Source organism: Temnothorax longispinosus, chromosome 3, assembly GCF_030848805.1.
Source record: "Temnothorax longispinosus isolate EJ_2023e chromosome 3, Tlon_JGU_v1, whole genome shotgun sequence".
In the NCBI taxonomy this organism is placed as follows: domain Eukaryota; kingdom Metazoa; phylum Arthropoda; class Insecta; order Hymenoptera; family Formicidae; genus Temnothorax; species Temnothorax longispinosus.
Genome location: NC_092360.1, coordinates 20492566 through 20515074, shown reverse-complemented (window position 1 = coordinate 20515074; position 22509 = coordinate 20492566). Strand labels below are relative to the sequence as shown.

The window sequence follows — 22509 nt, the reverse complement described above, 5'->3', positions numbered from 1 at the left end:
ACAGGTTGTTGTATCGTTGCATCTACGTTATAATGAACAGTTCCTCCATCAGAATCAGAGTGCACGTTTTATATTACGACACTTAGTCTTATGAAATATTAATGGCTCTTGAAATTGATTTCTTCCCTCAAATGTGTCAATAGACCAACTGCAATGTTTGCAGTTTGTTTTAAAATTTTCCGTGTCAACTGTGAAGTCTTGCGATAGTTTGCTACAGTTATTAATTTCTTTTCGTATTTTATACACCATTTTTATATGTCTATTCAGATGCCTCTCTAAATCGTGAGTACAATATACACGAATATCTCTTCCACAAATTATGCAATTCGGAATATACTTCTGTTCGTGACGTTCGTGTGTGAAATATCGCCATGGCCAGCAATTTCGTCTTTCGTCTTTCCATATAAAGTTGCCTTCCGTAGTAAATGTATCATGGAAATGGAACAAGTGTGCTTCTACATATAGTTCACCTTTCCTTTCAAAGACTTGTTTACAATTATTGCACTGTATATCATTGCAGTTGGAAAATGTACTGCAAACTTCCCAAATGTTATTAATATGACGTATTTGAGCTGCCATTATATCCGCTCTATATCACGGAAAATGTCTTACTAAATGTTACATGTACTGACTACGTCAAGAAAAATATTTGAAACAATGAAGGTTGAAGAGAAACATGCGAATCTTTCCTAAATGTAAATATTGTAGACACAAATAATAGTTAATAACATCAGCTATTTTGTTGTTTGACTCAGACGCAGCTATCTTCACGTGAGAAGGTATTTATGGTACCGTGTATATGTACTGCATAGTATTATATATAGTATAATAAAAATAACGTATAATTTGAATCTTGGTAATTTTAAGCCGTGTCGCTCTATTTCTAATTATTCGAACCCCGTTCAACGTTTAGATTGAGATTCATGTTTTATGCATTTTTGACAAACTGAAATGTTACAGTTATAGTTAGTAGTAAAGATTGGTATAAAGTTGTATGAATTAAATAACTTTTTTTTTACTTTTTCTCTGTATTAATCATTGTATCGTAGATTATATAAGAATTATAGTGTTACAAACATAATATATAACATATATATATATACATATATATGTGTGTGTGTGTAATTTAAAAATATAGAATTTGTAATATGAAAGCGATTGATATTGATGTAAATATCTACTAATATAAGTGCGCGAAATTTACGCATTTTCTTGGTTAACTTTAATTGTTTCTAACTTTGCAACACCGAATTTAAATAATCAGAATTTGACAAATTAAATTTACTTGTTTATTTAACTTAAATAATTGTAATATCATTATTAAATACAATAATTAACAAAATTATCGCAACATTTAATTCATATATATCAAAATGTCGCGCAACTGCAAATAAGCATGTATTTCCGGGAAAGTTGTCGTATTTTTAAAAAATTTTATTTTATTTTAAAAGATAAGTCTGTACTTTAAATAGCATTCGTTAGATTTTGAATTTATTTTTCCTTCTCCCGCCATCTCTTCCAAAGTACTTTGGTAGTCGACGTACTTTGTTTATAAAAAATATTACATAATTTGACGCACTCTACAGGATGGAATAGTTTTTTTTAGCAAATGTCATGCTAACCATCATAAAATACAGACGTTTACTTGCAAACTAAAGAAAATGAGGTCCCTACTATCTATCTTCACAGAGTTACGGCATGTCAAAGTTACCTATATGTATTTTAGTTCAGTTACCGCCTGCATTAGCTTTACTCGATGAACACCACGAGCAGATTACTGATCGAATTTTTCTTATCGAGTGTATGTGTGTATGTAAGTAGAGATATGACCGTTTGTATGGGCGACTATTTCAGCCATAAGAAGCTTCCTTCGCCAGTAAATAAATACAATACAAAAACGACTTTTGTATTTCAGCCATATTTTACACATAGAAGAAGAAGCAGAAAAATACTGCAGAAGTGACAAACCGTGAGGTCCTTGTTTGTCTCTGCTGACACACGCACACAGTATCAGAGTTGAACATTGACACTGAGTAAGCTCTACGCGCTGAGACTCATATGTATGCAGATACCAATAATGTTAACAGCTTATGTGTTATCAAACCAATATTTCCAACTCAAATTAAAAAGCATCAATATTTACTATAATAATTGTTATTATAATTATTGTAATAAGATTGTACTGACAAAAAGGCTAAAGACAATTTTAACGTATGCAAGCTTATATGATAACCCTTACTGCTAAGAATTACTTCATATTGACAATTATGTTTATCTACATTTGTTACAATGTTATAAATTGTTTTATTTTATTCAAATACCTAATTTTTACTGTCACTTTAACGAATGGGGTAGCGTCTCTTCTCAATTTACCTTAAAATGAAAAAATAGTATTTAAATATGTAAATGTTCCGTTATAATTATGTTGCATATTTTCTTATTTAATGTAAAACATGTTTAATGTAAGTTTAGCATTTAGCATATTTTTTATTAAAAAAAAATATATTTTTAATGATATACATGCAACAGGAATATGAATCCGTAATTGTATATGGAAGCAGAAAAATATTGTAAGATCTAAGAAGATAATTAAAGTGATTGATGATTACTTGCAGCAAATTTAATAACAATCTTTGATACACAATTTTGTATTTATTTCGTACATTCTCTTTAAAATATCGTACAAATTATGTTGTTATATCACTTATTAATTGCCATAATTATTACAAAATTATTAGTTTGTTAATTGCATGTAACGAATGTATATATGAATAAATAAATTTTATAAATTTTATGATTAATATTAGCAAATTTAATTCTGAGTTCAAATACAACAAATTTCTCATAAACGTTTGTAATACTCAAATTTCTCAAAATCATGAAGTATCAATTATAAAGAGCGATTGCTAATGTTAGAATAAACCCGTACATTTAAATTTTTAATTATTCATAAAGTATTATTTGTTTAGAACGATTGATTCTTCGTCGATTAATACAAAAAATGTAGGTCATAGATAACAGGGATAAGGAGAACATGTAGATATATCATATATTATTTATAATCACTTAATATAATCTTTGACTAATTGTGGATCAAACAGGTTTGTAAGCCGTTATTTTTTCTCAAATCACTTCACGTCTATCACTTTATTAACAAAAATATGTTATTTTACATTATCTATTTTACGGTGCTTACTTCCATTTATCAATTTTTGAACAAATACAAACAAAATATCTAACCGTGTGTTAACTTTGTAATAATTACATTTCAATAACATTTAATATAACCGGAAAAATTATTTATAAAAATTTTATAGTAATTTATTTTGCATAGAATCAATACTATATGTTGATTAGAATTATAAATACAATCGAGATTATAAAATTAGATTACTAATACTAGACTTATTCAAATAATTTGAACGCTAGAATTTGACAAAAAGCGAAAATAACTATTTCGAATAATTTCTATATTTTAGTATCCGGATATGTTTTACAATTCTACTTTGTGTGTACAAATTATAACTCTTATTTTTAAATTATAATACAAATGTGTACATTACATACGACGTTATACAGCACATGAATAAATTTACATATTAATATAAAGATTATAAAAGAGCATATAATGAAAGCTCAGTTACACGGCGATATCAGATTTCCTAGTAATTATTAAAACAATTAGTAAATTATACATTTATAAAAAAGTTAATGTTTAATTAATAAAAGATCGCATTTTGTTGTTACATAACGTAAAGCGATCTTACTAATTATTCGTCAAATGCGCTTGTTTGATATATTCTATTATCCGAATCACAACAGTTGTTATAGCTGGTGTTATATGTTATAGGTATGGCTTCCAGATTTCTTTAGGCATCCTAAATCCTTGTTGTCGGCTATAATTAGGTCTGTATATTTATAGACAGAGTAATTAAAAATCGAATGAGTACGAATGTCATTAGAATTACAATGATATTGCCCTCGTGTATATTATTTGATTATTAAACCAAAACTGTTACTTATATTATTTATCTTTCTTAAAATAAAATATCTATAAAATTACTATTTAGATTCCATAATACCTGCGCAGTTACTCGTTTATGAAAATATTTATACCGATTACTGAATATGTAGATAATATATAAATAACAACCTATCTGAGTTAACAGAAATTGATGTAAAATTGTTTAGAATTGTTATAATTTTATTTAACTCAAGTAATTATAATAATTTATGAAATGATACGTTAAATATTGTATTCAAATTTTATATAATTTGTTATTTTTAAATGTTAAATATGTATTTTTCTAATGTGTGTTATGCTAGAATATATAATAAAATATATTAATTATAGCTATTCTTCCGAAAACGTCCGTGCTCCGATTTAGGTGAAACTTTGTAAATAGGTTCTTTTTAGATAAAAAAAAAGAAAAAGACAAGGATTTTTCGCGACTCAAAAGTTAAGCAACTTTTTAAATATTTTTGGTATATGTCTTTTTTATTTATCTAAAAGGAACCGATTTACAAAGTTTGACCTAAATTGGAGCACGGACGTTTTCGGAAGTTTTGCCTTAATTACTAAGAAAAAATACTAATATTTGTGACATTTACCTCTGCTGATCTTCTTGATTTTCAGAACCTCGCCCATGTCTATCATTATGAAAACTTGTGGACGCATAATTTTCTGCAGTTACAGGTTGTTGTATTGTTGCAATAACAGCATATCTGAGTTAACAGAAATTGATGTAAACTTGTTTAGAATTGTTATAATTTTATTTAACTCAAGTAATTATAATAATTTATAAAATGATGCGTTAAATATTGTATTGAAATTTTATATAATTTTTTATTTCTAAATGTTAAATATGTTATTTTCTAATGTTAGTTATACCAAAATATGTAATAAAATATATTAATTACGGCTATTTATCCGAAAACGTCCGTTCTCCGATTTAGGTAAAACTTCGTGAATAGGTTCCTTTTAGATAAAAAAGACATATACCAAAAAAATTTTTCGCAACTCAAAAGTTAAGCAACTTTTTAAATATTTTTGGTATATGTCTTTTTTATTTATCTAAAAGAAACCTATTTACAAAGTTTGACCTAAATTGGAACACGGATGTCTTCGGAAGTTTTGCCTTAATTGCTAAGAAAAAATACTAATATTTGTGACATTTACCTCTGCTGATCTTCTTGATTTTCAGAACGTCGCTCATGTCTATCATTATGAAAACTTGTAGACGCATAATTTTCTACAGTAACAGGTTGTTGTATCATTGCATCTACGTTATAATGACCAGTTCCTCCATCAGATTCAGAGTGCTTGTTTATATTACGACACATAGCCTGATGAAACATTAATTTATTTTCATAGTTCATTCTTCCATCAAATGTGTTAATAGACCAACTGCAATGTTTGCAGTTTGTTTTAAAATTTTCCGTGTCAACTGTGAAATCTTGCGATAGTCCGCTACAGCTATTAATTTTTTCTCGTATTTTATACACCATTTTTATATGTCCATTCAGATGCCTCTCTAAATCGTAAGTACAATATACATGAATTTCTCTTCCACAAATTAAGCAATTCGGAATATACTTCTGTTCGGGACTGTCGTGTGTGAAATATCGCCATGGCGAGTCATTGGTTTCGTCATTCCATATAAAGTTGCTTTCCAAAGTAAATATTTTATGTGTGTTGAACAAGTGTGCTTCTAAATATATTGCATTTCTATTTTTAAGAGATTTAGGACACACCTGACAATATGTAGCATTGTCTAATTCACTGCAAACCTCCGAAATTTTATTAATATAACTTATTTCAGCTGCCATTATATCCGCACTATATCACGAAGAATGTCTTACTAAATGTGACATGTACTGACTACGCCAAGGATAATATTCGAAACAACCGTTTGCTGAAGGTTGAAGAGAAACATGCGAATCTTTCTAAATGTAAATATTATAGACACAACATCAGCTGTTTTGTTGTTTGACTCGGACGCGGCTATCTTCAGGTGGGAAGGTATTTATGGTACCGTGTGTATGTACTGCATAGTATTATATATACTATATATAGTATGATAAATAACGTTTAATTTGAATATCTTGGTAATTTTAAGCCGTGTCGCTCTATTTCTAATTAGTCGACCTCCGTTTAACGTTTAGATTGAGATTCATACATGTCTTATGCTTTTATGACAAACTGAAATGATATTAGTACCAGATTAAATAAAATTAAATTGTTAGACATATAACACTACTACATTTGCAGATGTAGCACGGACGCGCACCAAAATGATGTTTTATCGGAAAATAAACGTGTGGCTATATAGTACCAATTTCGAAAATGCATGGATGTATAGTGTACAGGGGCTTTCGACGGTTTCACGAAAAAAGCCGGGATGGCCTCTCTCAGACTTCTCTCTGATATTACTTATTTCTCATTTATTCCATTTTCTTATTACTAAATATTGCTTATATTAAGTAATAATATGAAATATTGATGAGGTATAATTTAGGAGACTGGTATGCATTCGGCAACTCTCCCCTATTTTTATCAGTGTAAGGAAGGGGGCAGCCAATAATTTGATTCAGTGATTTAAAAAAGTCAACTCCATTATATATCTCAAGGGGACTTTATTAATGTCACTGTAAAAGTAAAGTATTTTTAAAACAAAATACTCATACAAAAAGTATAAAATCGAATATTTGTACATTGATCTAGCGCTTAAAAGTATAAGTAAAGTAATACAATGTAACGCGATACATTCGATACATGCACATGTTAATAATATACAAAACGTAACTTAAAAGATTGTTAACATAAAATAAACTCCACGCATTCTCAGAGATCAAGTTTCACCTCTTTCCTACTTAATTCTTCTCTCATAATTTGCAATACAGTTACTCTATATTCTAACGAGATTCTAAAATTCTATGTAGCATGGCTAGTATCACAATTCTAACTTCTCATCTCCGCAATAAAATAGAATATGCAATTACACAGAAACGGAAAATGTAGTTCGCTCAACTCAACTATAATTGACAAAATGAATTATTGGTAGTGCTGATCTTAAGAGAGAAGCGTGATGACATTTACCTATATACAAATAAAAATATGTACCGTAGGTATGAACATAACGCCGCAATTTAAATACATTGATGAAATATTTTATAAAATACAAATGTTTAGCGGATGGTTTAATGTTATGTTAGAGTCTCACGCCTGTTACAATAATAACCTAATTCATTAAGCACGTCGAAATATGTCTAATGATGGGATTAAGTACAGTTTTTCTAAAAATAATATAAATTATAGAAAATACGGCTCTATCGATACAATTATACACGAGCATAACTAGTAGCTGCACAATGAGGGTCTGTAATCGAAAGTCATCTAATATTTATACAAAATAATATAAATTATATATATATATTTCGGTACTTCATCGAATGTCATCTAAAAGTTATTAATACTGTTTTTCTTAATATACTGTATATTTAATATACTATATATTTAATTTTATACCTAATTTTCCGAGACATGGCTAAATAAAAATTTATTCATATAATTGCATATACCTATAAGAAATGAGCATTGCTTAATTTTCGGTGTTGCATTATTCTTACGACTGCGCGCATCGCAAATCGCTTAAATTGTAATGCAACGCGGTTATAGAAAATACAAACATTTTGGATTTTTGTAAACATCAATAACTATAGTTGTTACTTTTTGGATAGGGTAATTAATTGATTTATCACGAAGAGGACGACACTATTTCTTCGTCGGAGAGGATCAACATTCGACGAAACCGGCAAACCTTTTAATAAAATTGTCTTCACACGGACCAACTCAAGTGGTTTTGTTAGTTGGTCGGAAACGCGACATGTAAAAATCGCAATCCGTGCAATACAGCGTTGGCTCAAGTACATTTCTCTTCCGACAGAGATTGCAGGGTGTAACGTGTGCTCTCACGGTAGTCGCGATGCCTGTTGGCGTTTGCAGAGGTGGCTGCACCACCATCGGAACGACCTTCGCAGTGGACATCGCAAAGTGCATCTGTTTGGAAAGCGGAGGATGTTGATAGGCCGGATATTTCACATTCGGCTGTATCTGGCCGTTCTGCAGAGTCTTGGGATAAGTTTGATTGGACACCATGGGACCTTGTTGCTCTACCTTCTGAGATGATAATTGTCGCTGGTAGTTGTCATGTCTCTGCTGATAGTTCTGCGCGTTTTGTTGCTGCTGCTGTTGCTGCTGTTGATAGGCTAGTGAATTAGACGGTGGCTGATACTGCGGCAATGGTTGGCCCGCTCTGCTTTGCGGAAGAACAGTTTGATAGGGATGACCCTGATAGGAACTTTGAGAGTATTGACTTTGATATGGATTCGGCGACTGATTAGGCGGATAAAATTGCTGCTGCGAATGCTGGACAGTTATCGGGCTGGCATTGTGAGACGGAATTCTTTGATTCAGAGTATTCTGCTGCGGCTGAACGGTCGCCTGCTTGTTCATTTGATTGTGCTGCTGCTCCAACTGGTTGTGCAATTGCTGCTGATAATACGGTCCGTAGCCGTTTTTCTGAGGCAGTATTTTCATTTGCTGCATTCCATTTTGAATGTATTGCCCGTTCATTTGCGTCGGGTAAGGACTAGCTGGCTTCTGGGTTTGCGACAAAGGAATTATTTGATTTCTTGGATGGGACGATTGCGTCTGCGGGTACACCGATTGCACGTATTGAGTGTATCCATTTTGAGTGTATCTAATCTGCTGTTGCAGCTGCGGTGAATAGGACGTCGGTTTCGAAGTGTTCACGGGAATACCAGCATAGGTCTCTCTCATAGGACGATCGACCACGTCTTTCCCTTCGTTCCCACAAGACCCGCAAGACTTCTTATCCGTTAACGATCCAATCGAATCGCCTGAATTTTGCCGTCCAAATGTGGGCTTAATGGTGTCTGGAATTAAATTAACGCTTCTTAGTTGGTCCTGGAAAGGTGTCGCCGGCACGCTATCAGCTTCGCTCTTTAAAGGAAGGGTCTGTTGTTGGAATTTCGCGGCGGTATTCTCGCGAATCGTCTCTGCCTCCTGAAGACTTCTGATTTCTCGCAGTACTTGAGCAGTTTCAGGCTTGTTCATCGCGGAACGCAGGACTCTCTCCAAAATAGGATTGGGTATATACGAATCCTTTTCGTCGTCCTCCGCTGTTGCAACGAGCACCACTTGGTCACAGAATGATACGCTTTTCTTCTTTCCAATCCGCCGTTTCACCTTTCGCGGAGCAATGTCCTCCTCGTTCGGCAGTATTGTTGTGTTTTGTATAGTGTTCTGCATCGCCACCTCGCTGATGTCATCTTCCGGATAATCAACAGGCAAACCATTCTCGTGCGGGAGCGTCAAGGACATAGATAACATCACGGCATTCAATTCGCTTTGTTGAACGGATTCGCTTGATGGCACCATCGCGATAAAGCTGTTCTGGCTGGAACTCGAATCAAAACTGGAGTTTGAAACGGTCTGAGAATTCAAAGTTTCTGTCTTCGTAAAAACTACGGTATTCTCGGAAGGTAATTTTGCCGACTTCGCGTTCTCCATCGATGACGTTTCCTGAGACATATCGTTTCCTGATATTAACATCGGCGATACGCAATTCACATTTTGCTTTGTTTGAGGTTTCACGTCTGTGTCCGACTTCGAGGCTGGTAGCAGCTTGATCTGTTCAAATCTAGCAGCCATGTCTTTTACCGAAGAAGCGACTCTCGGGCAGTCCGTGACGTCGCGACCTTGATCGTAATTCTGTCCAAGATTATTCATCATTAAATCACTGGTTCTTCTGGCGACAGTCGGTCCTGGAATCGTCGGCATCGACGGAGTTCTAACTTTTGGAATGTCTTGATTTAAAGGTGCTTGCCTCTTCATTTTCCTCTCGGCCTGTTTAGCTTGTAGTTCTCTCAACCACGTTTCGCTCGAGGATTTCTCCTCGTCCTCGTGCTCTTGCGCTCGTTTCTCTTTATTCGAATCGTCAGTTAAGATCTGCTCCCTTTTGTTTTGCAACTGCGCCAACAGGGTGCCAATTTGCTGCGCTTCGAATTGCTGTGGACGTTGCTGTTGCGATTTAACGGAAACTTGATGTTGTTGAGCCTCTTGAAGAGGAGTCGGCTCATCGATCGGTGGCGGCGGCGGTGGAAAATCCTCACTGGTTTGTCTTGAATGCGACACCGAATGAATTGATGGATACGGCGGTGGTGGAAACTCCTCGCTCGGTTGCCGCGAATGCGAAATATTGCCATTTTCGGGATAAGGTGGTAAGGAATCCGGCTGAAATTGTTGTTTAGGCGGACTCTGCTCATTGTGCACGTCTGCGCGAGTGACAACGAAGGTCGGCTCGTAGAGTATACCGTTAGCGTATTGTATGACGTCATCTTGAATCCTAGGCTTGTTGTTGTAATTTATTTGACATGCTCCAGAAATATTGGTATTCTGTTCATTGTTGTAAGACGGTAGAAAAGGAAGCGAATGCGATTCCGAGGAGTAATCAGCATAATCTGAGTTCCTGTTCGTCACGTTAGCCGAGTTGCTCGTGTTCATGTGATTCCAATAAACGTTGTTTTGTTCCTGCGACGAATTCGGCACGCACCGATTATCCGGCAAAGGGTATGCAGCTTTGTCAGATTGCTGCTCATTGTGCACTTCGCCCAAACACTTAGACTTGCTAAGCTGAGAAGTGGTCCTGAGCGGAGGGGGCGGAGGCACTTTTGCCACGTGTAACACTTTGCCGGCGCTACCGTGGAAGCTCTTTCTCATCAAACGGCTTCTTTCGAGATTTGGATTGCTAGTATTTCCAGATCCATTGTTGCCGGCGAACTCCAGGTGTCCCTCCGATAAGTAACCACTCAGTGTTTGACTTACATCATTGCCTTTTAGACCAACGCTGGAGTCGTCTACCGACTGTTTCGGTAAGGCGGATGATCTTTCCGTATTCACATTTGCCTGGCCATCCTGCCCTTCTCGCAAATCTGGCACACTTCTGTTCTTCCTCTTGATCAATCCGCCCATGAGTAATCTTCTGCGAATCTTATGCTGCTTCTTGCCCTGCTTCTGCTCAACCGTAGCCGTATTGTTGAGCTGTGTATTTCTGACGACAGTTGCGTTAATCTCGGTTTCTTTTGGCTTCTCGATCTTTACCCCTTTTGGAGACGGTGACAACCTATATGGTGCCATCGAAAAATCCTTTGACACATTCTTATTCCTCTCTTCGCTCCTCGCGCGTTTCTTATCTTTCTTATCGTCCTCGCAACGTTTCGTGCGGCTAAACAAGCCGGTTCTTTGCGTTGGGCGATCATACAGCATGTATTCCTCGTCCTTGATGACGTTCACCGCTGTCGCTTTACTACGTAGAGTCTTCTTCTTCGGCAAAGTAGCGTAAATCTCGATACTCTTCGTGGTAGGTTTATCTATCACCGTTGTTGGTGCGTTCACGAGAAGTTCCCGACTATTTTGTCGAGAGTGATTGCCTTTATCTCGCAAACTTTGCCTTGAATGTTGGCTCGATTTACTGTTCTCTCGCGAGTGTCTTCCTTCAGGTGCCCCATCTATAAAAAAAAAGAACGTAATGGGTAAAATATGTATTTTTATTTATTCTGCATGTGTTATCAGAGTAATCGATATCTCGATTCCTTACCCTCCTTGTCACCGTTAACAGTAACTTGTTCCTGCAGCATTCTCCTATGTAAACTCCTCGTTCTCATGACGCAAGTATTGTGTTTCATTCTTGCTATCGTGATTGTGTGAGGATTATTATACGGAGCGTCCATCGCAGCTCTGGCTTTGTTGCTGGCCGCACTACACAATGCAATGGCTGTGTTAAGATCGCCAGTATCTTCGGCGGCACGAGATTTATCCAGCAACGCGTCCGTTTCTTTACATAATCGTTCGCAATCGTCGCCGGAAGAAGGTTGGTAACCTTCCGGTATTTGAGCAAGCTAGTAAGAAATGATATCCAAATTACAAAAGAGTACGTACAAACATCCTTGTGGTAACGATTGAGAAATTTAGATATTTAGAAGTTTACAATCAAAAATTCTTGTCGTTATTCTCTTAATTTTGTTAATATTTTCTTATTTACCTGTAAGTTGTGCTTTAAACCCTGCTGAAGTGGAAGACTGTCAGTGGAAGACAAAGAATACGAGTCGTAACCAGCGTCGTAATGACCGCTGCTGCTGCTCGAGAGCTCCCCAGATTTGCTGATGGGGCTTTTAGGTACGCCCGAGGTCCTCTGCATTTTATTAACAATATACAGATACGTGTTGTCCATCGTGGTTGACGAACTCGACGACGCGCTGTTTCGATCGCCGGACCAATTACCGGAATCTCGTCTTCGAGGCACGTTCATATGGTCAGGGATGCTGATACCGTCTTGCGGCGCCGATCCCACGCTTAAGCTACGTGTCAATTGCATCTGCTGTTTTTTCTGTTGCTGCATTACATTTTCCACGGCGCGACGGCTAATGTACTTCGATTCTATTTCACCATCAACCGCGTCTACGCCCTGTGTCATATTATTTTCATGTCAAAAAATTAAATGCAAAGTCAACACGTTTGCTGCAGTAAAAGAAAAATGTAAAAAGTAATTTATAAATATTGATCAAACACGACATACCTGATTGCCGAATATATTATTCTGGATGTCTGTGAGATTCTGGTAATCACTGTAAACGGTTCGTTGAGTGTAGAGGTGTGGCGGACTGTCAGGATTAGGTGTGATGGCACGTCTGGCAGTGCTATTAATGGATGGCTTCTCAGGACTAGGAGTAATGGAACGGCGAACGCTATTCTTTGGGGATGTCTTTAGGCCATTATTATTCGGAAAAGGGATAATAGTCTTTGGGGCGTTCTCGGTATTAACCGGAGTACCGGCGGGCGTCGCGTACAGGAGTAGCAAAGGCTGATAACGACCTCTCCTACACTTTTCCACAACTTGCTCCCACCGGGGCCCAATTTCCTTGACGGTGGCATCGTCGAAATAGATCCACACCTAAGGATTTGTTTTATCGCCATGTTAAGTCGTGCTACAAAGCTGGAGTCGCTGTAGCAAAACTACCTTGGTGATACGAAGGTAACACTGACCTTCAATTTCGTATGGAAGAAGAACGTAGAATAATGTTTCCCGTAATAGGTAACAACTCCTACGAGATTATGCACGGTGGAGGCGCCCTATCGTGAGTCTACCACGCTATGGAAGACGTCACTTAGTCGAAGGGACGTGCCCACGGTCGCAAAAACGTCCATGATATGCTCCAATGACGGTCGTTTGCTGTCCCAGACGACGCCGATGGAAACTATTTCCGGTCGATTCATCAAGGTCCGACAGATTTGAATTTTCGCACCGCAAGAACTCTGAGAATAACAAACGAAGAGAAATATATTTCTATTGTAATATTATTATCAAATCTTGAAACAATAATAATAATTTCATGATCACATTTTGATCGACTTTACAGAAAAAAAAAGAAATGTTAAATCAAAACTTATATATACGCAATCTATAATCTCCTTAGGTATAAGAATTTCAACTTTTTTCTCTCGTTTGAACTATATAAATGACTTCATTCAAGCAAATTTTCTTCGATTAACGCAATATAATCTATAATTTCCACGTTGAAACTAAAGATATTTTTAAAACAAGAATGTTCTTCTTTCCTGCGTTGGCGTTCCATTTTCGAGAGAAAGTATAGAACCGGATGTAAATTCGTGGATAGAATGTATTCATAAAACTCGTATTCGAATGAGTCAGTTCTATTATACGTAACCTTATTTAAAATACAACGTGTTATAAGTGAGCTACCACGAAATTGATGACAAAACGCGGCAGAACGCGCGAGGCTTAACGCGTTTGTCACAAATTTGACCAAAGATTTATAAAATACGCTCGGTTAGCTTACCGGACAATCACGGATGTCCCCCATGCCGCCAGCTCTTCGAAGAAGTTGCCCGAAGAGATCCGGATTATTTCTAGAATTTAGTGGCGTTTGATGAGCTTGAGACGTTAACGCTGACGCAGACACATAATGAACCATCTGAAAAAAGAATGGAGACGATGGTATATGTTTTTTTTTTATTTAATAAATTCAAAGTTTCAAAAAAGTCAAGATTTATAAAATATAGATTGGCAAAGGAAGGACAATTTTATATGTCATATAATAATAACCAAAGACCAAAAAGTTGGAAACTAAGAATTTTTAGTAAATGAGAAGCAATAAGAGCCATATACTTAGATTGTCAAGCCAAAATCATCGAAAGCAGACTGTACCTTCTATAAATATCTTCTATAAATTTTGCTAACAGAAAAGTAATAAATTTGATGTATGATCTATCGTATTTAATATCGGCAAAATTGCGATAGAAATCGCATAAAACTAATAGATTTTGATAAGATTTATAATAAAATTTGCTGTTTCGCGTTTAAATAATTTTAAATAAATTACCATAATAGAATAATAAAACCATTCACTATACTTTAATAAATACAAATTAAACAAAAATATTATATTAATAACTTGATGCGAATTTAAATAATTAAAAGGAACAATTAATCTCGATTTCGTTAGCCTGATCATTATATCATATCTGCACAAATTTAATACGGATCTGTTTCAATATCCTGATCGAATCTGTTATTGAACCGCCGGCATACTGCTAACTCTGCATGCTAGTGGATAACAGCAACTAGTTTCATGCTTTTTACGGTTCGCTGGTCAACGATGCCCGATGTGAACACGCCAAGGAAAACCAACTCCACCCACGAGATGCTGAGCACTATATGTGGCATTATGCTGCTCTCTTCCGTTTGCGCGATTCAAGTTGTTCAAGTTGCAAAAGGATTGCAAAAAAATACTCATGGCATAAAGTAAAGTTGCAAGAATGTATTATTTTACTAATACTATACTCTATCAGTGATAGAATACTGATATTTTATTAAAACAAGGCCCAATAAAAGGAATCATGCAGCAGATGTTAGCGCGCAGATATGTCAATATGTGAAATCAAATTTCAGTCCACTTTCAACAATTCGCAGTTGCAAATCAAATAAAAATAAATCAACGAAACATATATCTATATATATAAGTACCGTCCGTCTGTCTGTCTGTCTGTCTGTCTGTCTGTATGTACGCGAACTACTCATTCGTTAGTGGATCGAATTTTTACCAAAAGTATATGAAACAGGGGTAGAATTTCCCGGGGATGAAAATGTCGTGGCCATTTTTTTGCTACCGATTTTCTGGAAACCGATTTTTCTAATTTTTCGGGAAATAATTGACTGAATTTAAAAGAATTATATATGAAACAGGGGTAGAATTTCCCGGGGAGTGCCATAAAGTGTATAGTTTTTTGTTAACAACCTTTTAGAAACTAATTTTTTTAATTTTTTTAGAGAAAGAGAGAGCAAGAGAGAGAGAGAGAGGGACCGAATTTTTACTACGAGTACATGAAATAGGGGTAGAATTTCCCGGGGAGTGCCATAAAGTGTATAGTTTTTTGTTAATAACCTTTTAGAAACTAATGATAGACAAACTAATTTTTCAACTAATTTTAAAGAATTACATATGAAATAAAGGTAGAATTTCCCCGGGATTGCTATAAAATCTATTTTTTTGTTACCACGTTTTAGAAACCGGTTTCCAAAAAACTACTATATACTTGATAAAACACACTTGTTTTATAACTATCCGTTATATAACAACTGTGCAACGAGATTACAAAACAATTTTAACAAGCGTAAACAATATTTAAAAAAAAACGAAATATCTCTTTATTTTCATGGTTGTAAATTTAGATTTTTTGCAGAATTAATGATGCTTTAAACAAATCATAATTTGGAAGAAAATTTTATTGTCACGATTAGATAAGTAAAAATAAAAAATAACCAAAATTCTTAAAAAATAAAAATAGAAAAAGGATCTCTTAATCGAAATAAAGTACATAAAAGTTGTTTTTCTACTTGATTACGAGTAGAATATCTTTATACTGAGTTTTTCATTAATTTTGTTAATAATATCACTAACAAATTCTGTTTTTCTAAATTTCTTTCCTGAAATAAAAATAAAACGTGAGAAAAAAAGACACTAAATACTTAGGTAGGTAAAAGGTAAGAAAACCGTGACACATCTTAAAAGAGCAGATGTTCATAGAAAGAGAAAAAACATACAAAGGTTCTATATGCCTCAGGTAAAATCTAAGATGAATACTATACGCACCGATCGCACGTAAACGTAAACGTACGAAAACGTAAACGGAAGGAAAAACGGAAAGATCGTTCGAAGACGCGATCGAATGTCAATTTGGCGCGTTTCACTTCAGAAACGAAAATAATATATCTTTACGTTTCATTTTTATATATTCTCTCTAAAATCACGATCTCAATTTTGTGACTTTGTAATGAGCCAGTCATCAAAAAATTGAAAGACGCCCGTGTTTCCATTTTTCGAACGCGATACTTCTTGAGTGATTTTTTATATAATAATGTAGCAATATATGATAAGCACATGCAATGTGAAAAGCATGATATATTAATTACACGAACCTGTGTAAAAGGCAGTGGCTCCGACGTTGCACCGCAAACTCCGCAGACGCTTTGCTCGACGAGCGTCATGGCGAATTTCTGATGCGGTACACAATGCCTCGCGCTGCACATGTCTTCAGCCTCGCCGCTTGCAATGTGAAGGTGTATACGTAAGAGAATGTTTTCCTGAAAATCGAAAAAAGAAATTGTATGTTAGCTTAGAAACGCGCATTCCTTCATGTTTTCTATTACAATTCCTGTCTTTAGAAGGTCAAATTAAACGTACATAAAGCAGATATATTCATCTCCGATATTTTCTCATAAAAATTAAGCATATAATTTTATTACAAAATAATTTATGGGGTCATCAACCTCCCATATTTAACTTAATACGCAAAAAAGGTACGTCAGCTAGCAAATGCCGATAAAAATCCTGCGTTTGAGAATATGCAGAATAACGGTACGCCGCCACGGTTACGTTACTGTCCTTGCATCTATTGTACGTTTTCGTTGTGTAAGTATCCAAGTTGCATTGATATTATTCAGCCGACCAGTGTTGACATACATACGAGCATACTAGTGTCCAACGTGACTGTTGTGCAAACGAGAAAGTAGTATGCTGTCGGTATTTGCAAGGCATATTATACCTAAGATCATTATTGCTAGTCCAATCTCGTACATAACTAGGCATCATTAGAAACATTCGATCAGCCTCGAAATATTCAATAATGAAAATAGCGTGATTCTGTCTGCGCCAGAGAGCGAGAGAGAAAATCCTGAGGGAAAGACCTTGATTTGACTTAATTCTATTGCATTTAGTAATCTGGGCCTTCCACGTCATAAAACTTTCTATGTTATTAGCAGGAAAGTTCTTCTTCTCCTTCTATTCTAAATATACATGACATATAATTTTTTCTTAATTGCAGAGAAAGATATATAAATATTATTTACCTTCCGTTTTTCACGTAGCGCAAATTTAAAAATTAAATTAATGCGGAAAGAGAAGCATAAAAATCGATTCAGCAATCGAAAACGCAATCTATCGCAAGTGATGAATAAAAAAGTGTGTTTCAGCGCTTTTCGATCGATTGCCAATTGGCAGATTGCAATTACGTGTATATCAATATCTCGCTGTTTCAATCAGTAAAGGCATCTGGAAAAACCAAAATAATTGGCACTTACGAAACATTCCGCCGCGTCGTCCATAAAACCGAGTTGAAACCTCTGCTGATCGAGAAAGCTCTCGGCCAACGCACGGCGCAACGTATCGGGAGGCAGAGCACTCTCTTGCGAAAACTGCAGCTGCGAGAACAGGTCCTGAAACAAGACAATGTGACGAGGATTTAATGCGCGAGCTACCAAACGAGATCTCGCCGCCGAGCGTCGTGAACGCGCCGCGCCGACGAGAGTTCGCGAAACAAATAATAAATACCGTTCTGATATAAATAAAGACATGTCATGGTTACAAATATTAAATTTTAACATTATAAATATATAATTTTATTTTTGTGTATGTATAACACAAGTAAATGATGTAAAACATATTCTGATATTAATATAATATTTCGCATAGAGCTCCCTTTTGGCTCAAATAAAGACTTGATTCTCATTGGTATTGCACTCATTGAACTCGATATTTTCTCGTACGTATATCTATTAGCCTTGTCATCCTGGTGTAAGTTGAGCGACGAGCAAGATATAGAATATGAAAATGTAACAGTAACAGAATCAACAGGTGGAATAAATTTTCATCGTATTATGGAAAATAAAGAGGTCGGCTTCAGTTTAGCGAGCGTCGAAAGAACGCTGCATCTTAATTCTATTATAACAACTAATATCCAAGATGTTTTGGTATCGTGATATATTTAGATAGCAAAATAATTTTTATTCAATATAGAAACTTTTTAAATTCCAGCTGCGTTACATATATTAATAGAAAATTTGTAATAAAATAAAATTATAGCTGCATCTTAATTCTATTACAACAGTTAATGTCTAAAATGTTTTGATATCGCGATATATTTAGATAGCAAAATAATTTTCATTCGGTACAAGAACTTTTTAAATTCTAGCTGCATTACATAGAAATGATAGAAATAAAATAATATAGCTATAAACAAATTTATAGCTAAAGCCGTAAATCACAATAGAAATAAATGTGAACTTCATTGATATAAATGTTAAATAATATTGCAGACAGATTTTCTGTAAACATTTCGCAAATAAACGTAAAAGAGAGAGAGGAATAAATCTAAATTTTCTTGCACGAAGTTACGTTAATCCTTATTACATCACCGCCGATAAAACCGTTGGTTTTGTGATAAAATCGCATTGTAACGCTAAACCTACCGCATTGCTCTGCTTCTTTCATTTCCCTAATCAACATATCTACCGGATAATCACGGTGCATAGATAATTTTACGAAACGCAAGCGATTTTGCAATGAGACGGCGGTGAGCGAAGTTCTTGGAATCGATGAGATACGCGAGATGGGACATCGACCATACATTATCTTGATTTTTACTGTACATCGGTCGCCGTATGCCACGCCGCTGTGACACATGGCAAGAGGTCAAGTAGGAGTACCGGACCGGTCGTAATTTGCGACCTATCGCCAGCAGGCAGCCGGGTTCTACTAGTAGGTTTCGTAACTAATCCCACCCTCCCGCGATTAGTAAGTAGCGATTACATGTAGAAAGTCGGCGCGCGCTGCGCTTCAAGGTGCTTGCCTAACGCAGCATTTCGACAAAAATGTCGGATGCAAAAGGAAGAAGAAACAACTCAAAGTGTACCACGCGAATCACGATGCGAGTTGTGAACTTGGTTTTACGATTCGCAAAAGAGAGTTCGATAAATGTGCCAAATGATAAGCAAAAATCGATAGAATAATAGAATAATAAGGCAGAATCGATTTCTGAGATTTTCCGATGAATTTCAATGATTCAATCGGAATTCGCGCTATTAGTCATTCTGTTACGTCTGAGCGGCAATTTAATACGCTACTACGTCAATTCGCGTCTAAAGTGATATTCCTCAATGAAAGTTAACCGCGTGTCGCGTACTAACTGTCTACCGGTAATGACAGTAGTGACAGATGTGGTACGAGTCGCCCGATCGGCGTAAAAGCGATGATGGTAACGGCATGTCCATGTGCATCTGTGAAGAAGAGAACGTGGCACCTGTTCGAGACAGGTTTGGCGCCTGGTGCAGAAGAAACCAGCCGGTTTCAGCGTTTACGTATCAGATATTGTGTTAAATCGAGTGTGTTCGTCGAACGAAAGCGGTGCCTTATCGGTCATTAATGTTGGCCGCGCGTTTCTCGAAACTTAATAGAGAGTACCTCAAGACATAATATCTATCGCGCAGAAAAAGCTGTTAAAAAAAAATAAATAACTTTCAGAATTAATAATCTTCGACGTTCATCTGCTTTTGTGTAGAGAGAAGAGAGAGTAAAAATTATAACTAACACGTGTCTCTATAGACGCCTTCACACGATCAAGCATTCTCAAGCCACGGTCTATAGTAATTTGAGAGAAACCATATGTGTGTATTGTCTTAAGGTAATTAGTTTAATGACTAAATTCATTATCGGTTATTCATTAAAACTAAATTAATTAGCACTCTTGCTATTAAGAGCACGAGTCTCAAACGTGTTCTAACGCAGCTCTCTAAACTAATGAAGAGATCAATGATGTATAAGCGTACTTTTTTCAGATTGGTCAGCTCAACGTTGCAAACCAAGTCTTCTTTCTCCATACCGCTATCCTCCCCTTCCTCTTCGATTTTATCTTCAATTTTAACTCTCACCTCATCGTTTTTTATCTTCTGATGAGGCTTGAGTGACAGCGGGGTCGACGTGGATGTCGTCGTCGTCGACGCATTCTGACGAACCTTTATCCACTTCAACATCTTTACATCTTCCGTACGCTCGATGTTACGTTGGAGACGTAAATGTCATCGTCTCTTTATTGCACACTATGATTCATGATAGTCATCTTCAAAACGTTAAAAATTAGGCGGCAAAAAGATTTATTAATTCTTTCGAACGTCGATACGCTCCAAAATTAAAATAAAAACATCGCGCGTGCAAAATGACGTATCTTCCGGTGCCGGATAAGGATAAATGCTTAACTTCCACTCGACAGAAAACTTCTCGTGACGGATTTCTGGTACGATAGCGTTGTTTGCCGTGTCTACACGCGACACTTTACTTGCTCCTCTGATAATATCATTTCGTATATTTGTCTTGTAACTTTACGCTGTATTTTCCCTTTGTCGATCTTCTTTCTTTTTCAAGCGATAATGCACACCGTTATATCTTTCCTGTTTGCGCCCTCGTGTAGTTCCTTAAGCTATACGATAGCTGTGTTTTATTAAAGATAAATTAGGGTCGACGATCGCTTTTTACTGTACAATTCTTATCATATCTTCAAAATGTCCTTTCTTCTTTATTTTCGAGACTGCTGAACGTTATCGTAATGCGATAAATGCCGCAAGCGTTATTTTGCGACGTAACTTTGAGTAATAACGCTACAATCGCGGCGGATCAGATAAACGAGAGAACGTTTAAGAACACGAAGAAAGGAGATGCGAAGGTTGACGATGAGCAAGCCAGGCGAGAGTCAGAGAGGCAGATGCTTCTCTTCGTAAAGAACGGAGGTAGAATCGTATCTAGCAATTGCATACCGGATATGCCGGCAGAACCCGTTGCCAGATGAATCGTAGGCTCGATTAAAAACGTAAACTCGTTTAGCCGGCAATGTCGCCTTTCCGATTCGCAAACTTGGCATTATTGTGATAAGCTCGCGGTTTCAATATCATCTCGACCCCAAAGTGGCAAGTTCTCGGCGATCTCGAAGAATATTCTCTGAGAACTCGCCTATTCCGTCTGGGAAGATTAGTTTCAAAATAATTGTGCGATAAAAAATCTTTTTGGAAGATCTTCAAGATATTGATGAACATAAAGATCCCTTTATGTCATTTCTTTAGACCAAACGCAGAATAGCTTTGCATAAATGTACAGTTTTCCAAAATGATGACGAAATTACTCTATCGAATGTTAAAATGTTTGAATCAAATGTTAGCGTGGACCACTTTTTTGCTCCGCGCCTCGACATACCACGTGTTCCTCTCCTTCCGCCGCTTCTCAGAAAGATTAGAAGCAACTCTCTTCCTTCGCAACCATCACTGTTCCATATCTTCGTATCTCGATATCCAATGAAGATTCCAACATAGCTATACTCTACCGCCGTCTACCGTTATTGCTTAACTATGCAACACTTATATCCATCTGCCGTAAAAGGATATTTATAACACCGTCACGGAAGTAGACAATCCCGTCGCGCACGTTCTTTCCTCGCGAACCACTTTACGCTCCGGATCATCAAGAAGCGCGAGAATGAAAACGCTTTCCTTCGCACAGCTTCGCGGCAGTTTCACAGCACACGATCGCACGCGGAGAAACGGTGGAGAAGGAGCGCGGAACTACCTGAACGCGGCGCCGTGCACGCCGTGCACCCGTACCTGAAGCCAGCGACTCGCAGTATGCTGGCGGACACCCCCCACCCCTCTCGTCTGGTTCTCTTCGTCTTCCTCTTCTTTCTAAGGGGCCATACAGTATCCACTTTCTCGCTCCGTCCCACCTTTCGATAGATCCAAGAAATCCATGACGTCACCCGTTTAACTGTTCTACGCTCACCTATCTACCTGAACAACCTGAACCACACAGCAGCCCAGCCAGGACCGTAGCTCGTTGAAGATTTGGACAACCTTCGTTCTTTAGATTTATCTCTTTCAGATCTTCAGAGGAAGATAAATCGGAAAAATTATCCGATCATTGTTTTTGCAAAGATATTGATTTCTTTTATTGCCATTGCAAAAAATTGCAACGGTGCAATGATTTGATACTCAGGGGAAGTTTACTTTTCTATGTACAGCGTATCGTATTGCT

The 22509-nt window shown here is 36.4% G+C and overlaps 2 protein-coding genes across 2 annotated transcripts in view; both read right to left on the bottom strand.

Annotated features, from left to right (window-relative positions):
* Nucleotides 1-5832, bottom strand: part of LOC139810296 (uncharacterized) — a 33758-nt gene extending 27926 nt beyond the window's left edge. The window contains exons 1-2 of the mRNA XM_071773720.1: nucleotides 5180-5832; nucleotides 4612-4725 (exon numbers count right to left, since the gene is read on the bottom strand). Coding sequence (XP_071629821.1) covers nucleotides 4612-4725; nucleotides 5180-5829 — 764 coding nt within the window. The 5' untranslated portion in view covers nucleotides 5830-5832. The remainder of the gene's footprint in view (nucleotides 1-4611; nucleotides 4726-5179) is intronic.
* Nucleotides 5833-6622: 790 nt separating this feature from the next.
* Ec (ubiquitin specific peptidase echinus) overlaps nucleotides 6623-22509 on the bottom strand; it is a 51527-nt gene continuing 35640 nt past the window's right edge. The window contains 8 exon segments of the mRNA XM_071773707.1: nucleotides 6623-11592; nucleotides 11682-11982; nucleotides 12126-12548; nucleotides 12660-13034; nucleotides 13127-13396; nucleotides 13942-14076; nucleotides 16581-16745; nucleotides 17742-17876. Coding sequence (XP_071629808.1) covers nucleotides 7853-11592; nucleotides 11682-11982; nucleotides 12126-12548; nucleotides 12660-13034; nucleotides 13127-13396; nucleotides 13942-14076; nucleotides 16581-16745; nucleotides 17742-17876 — 5544 coding nt within the window. The 3' untranslated portion in view covers nucleotides 6623-7852.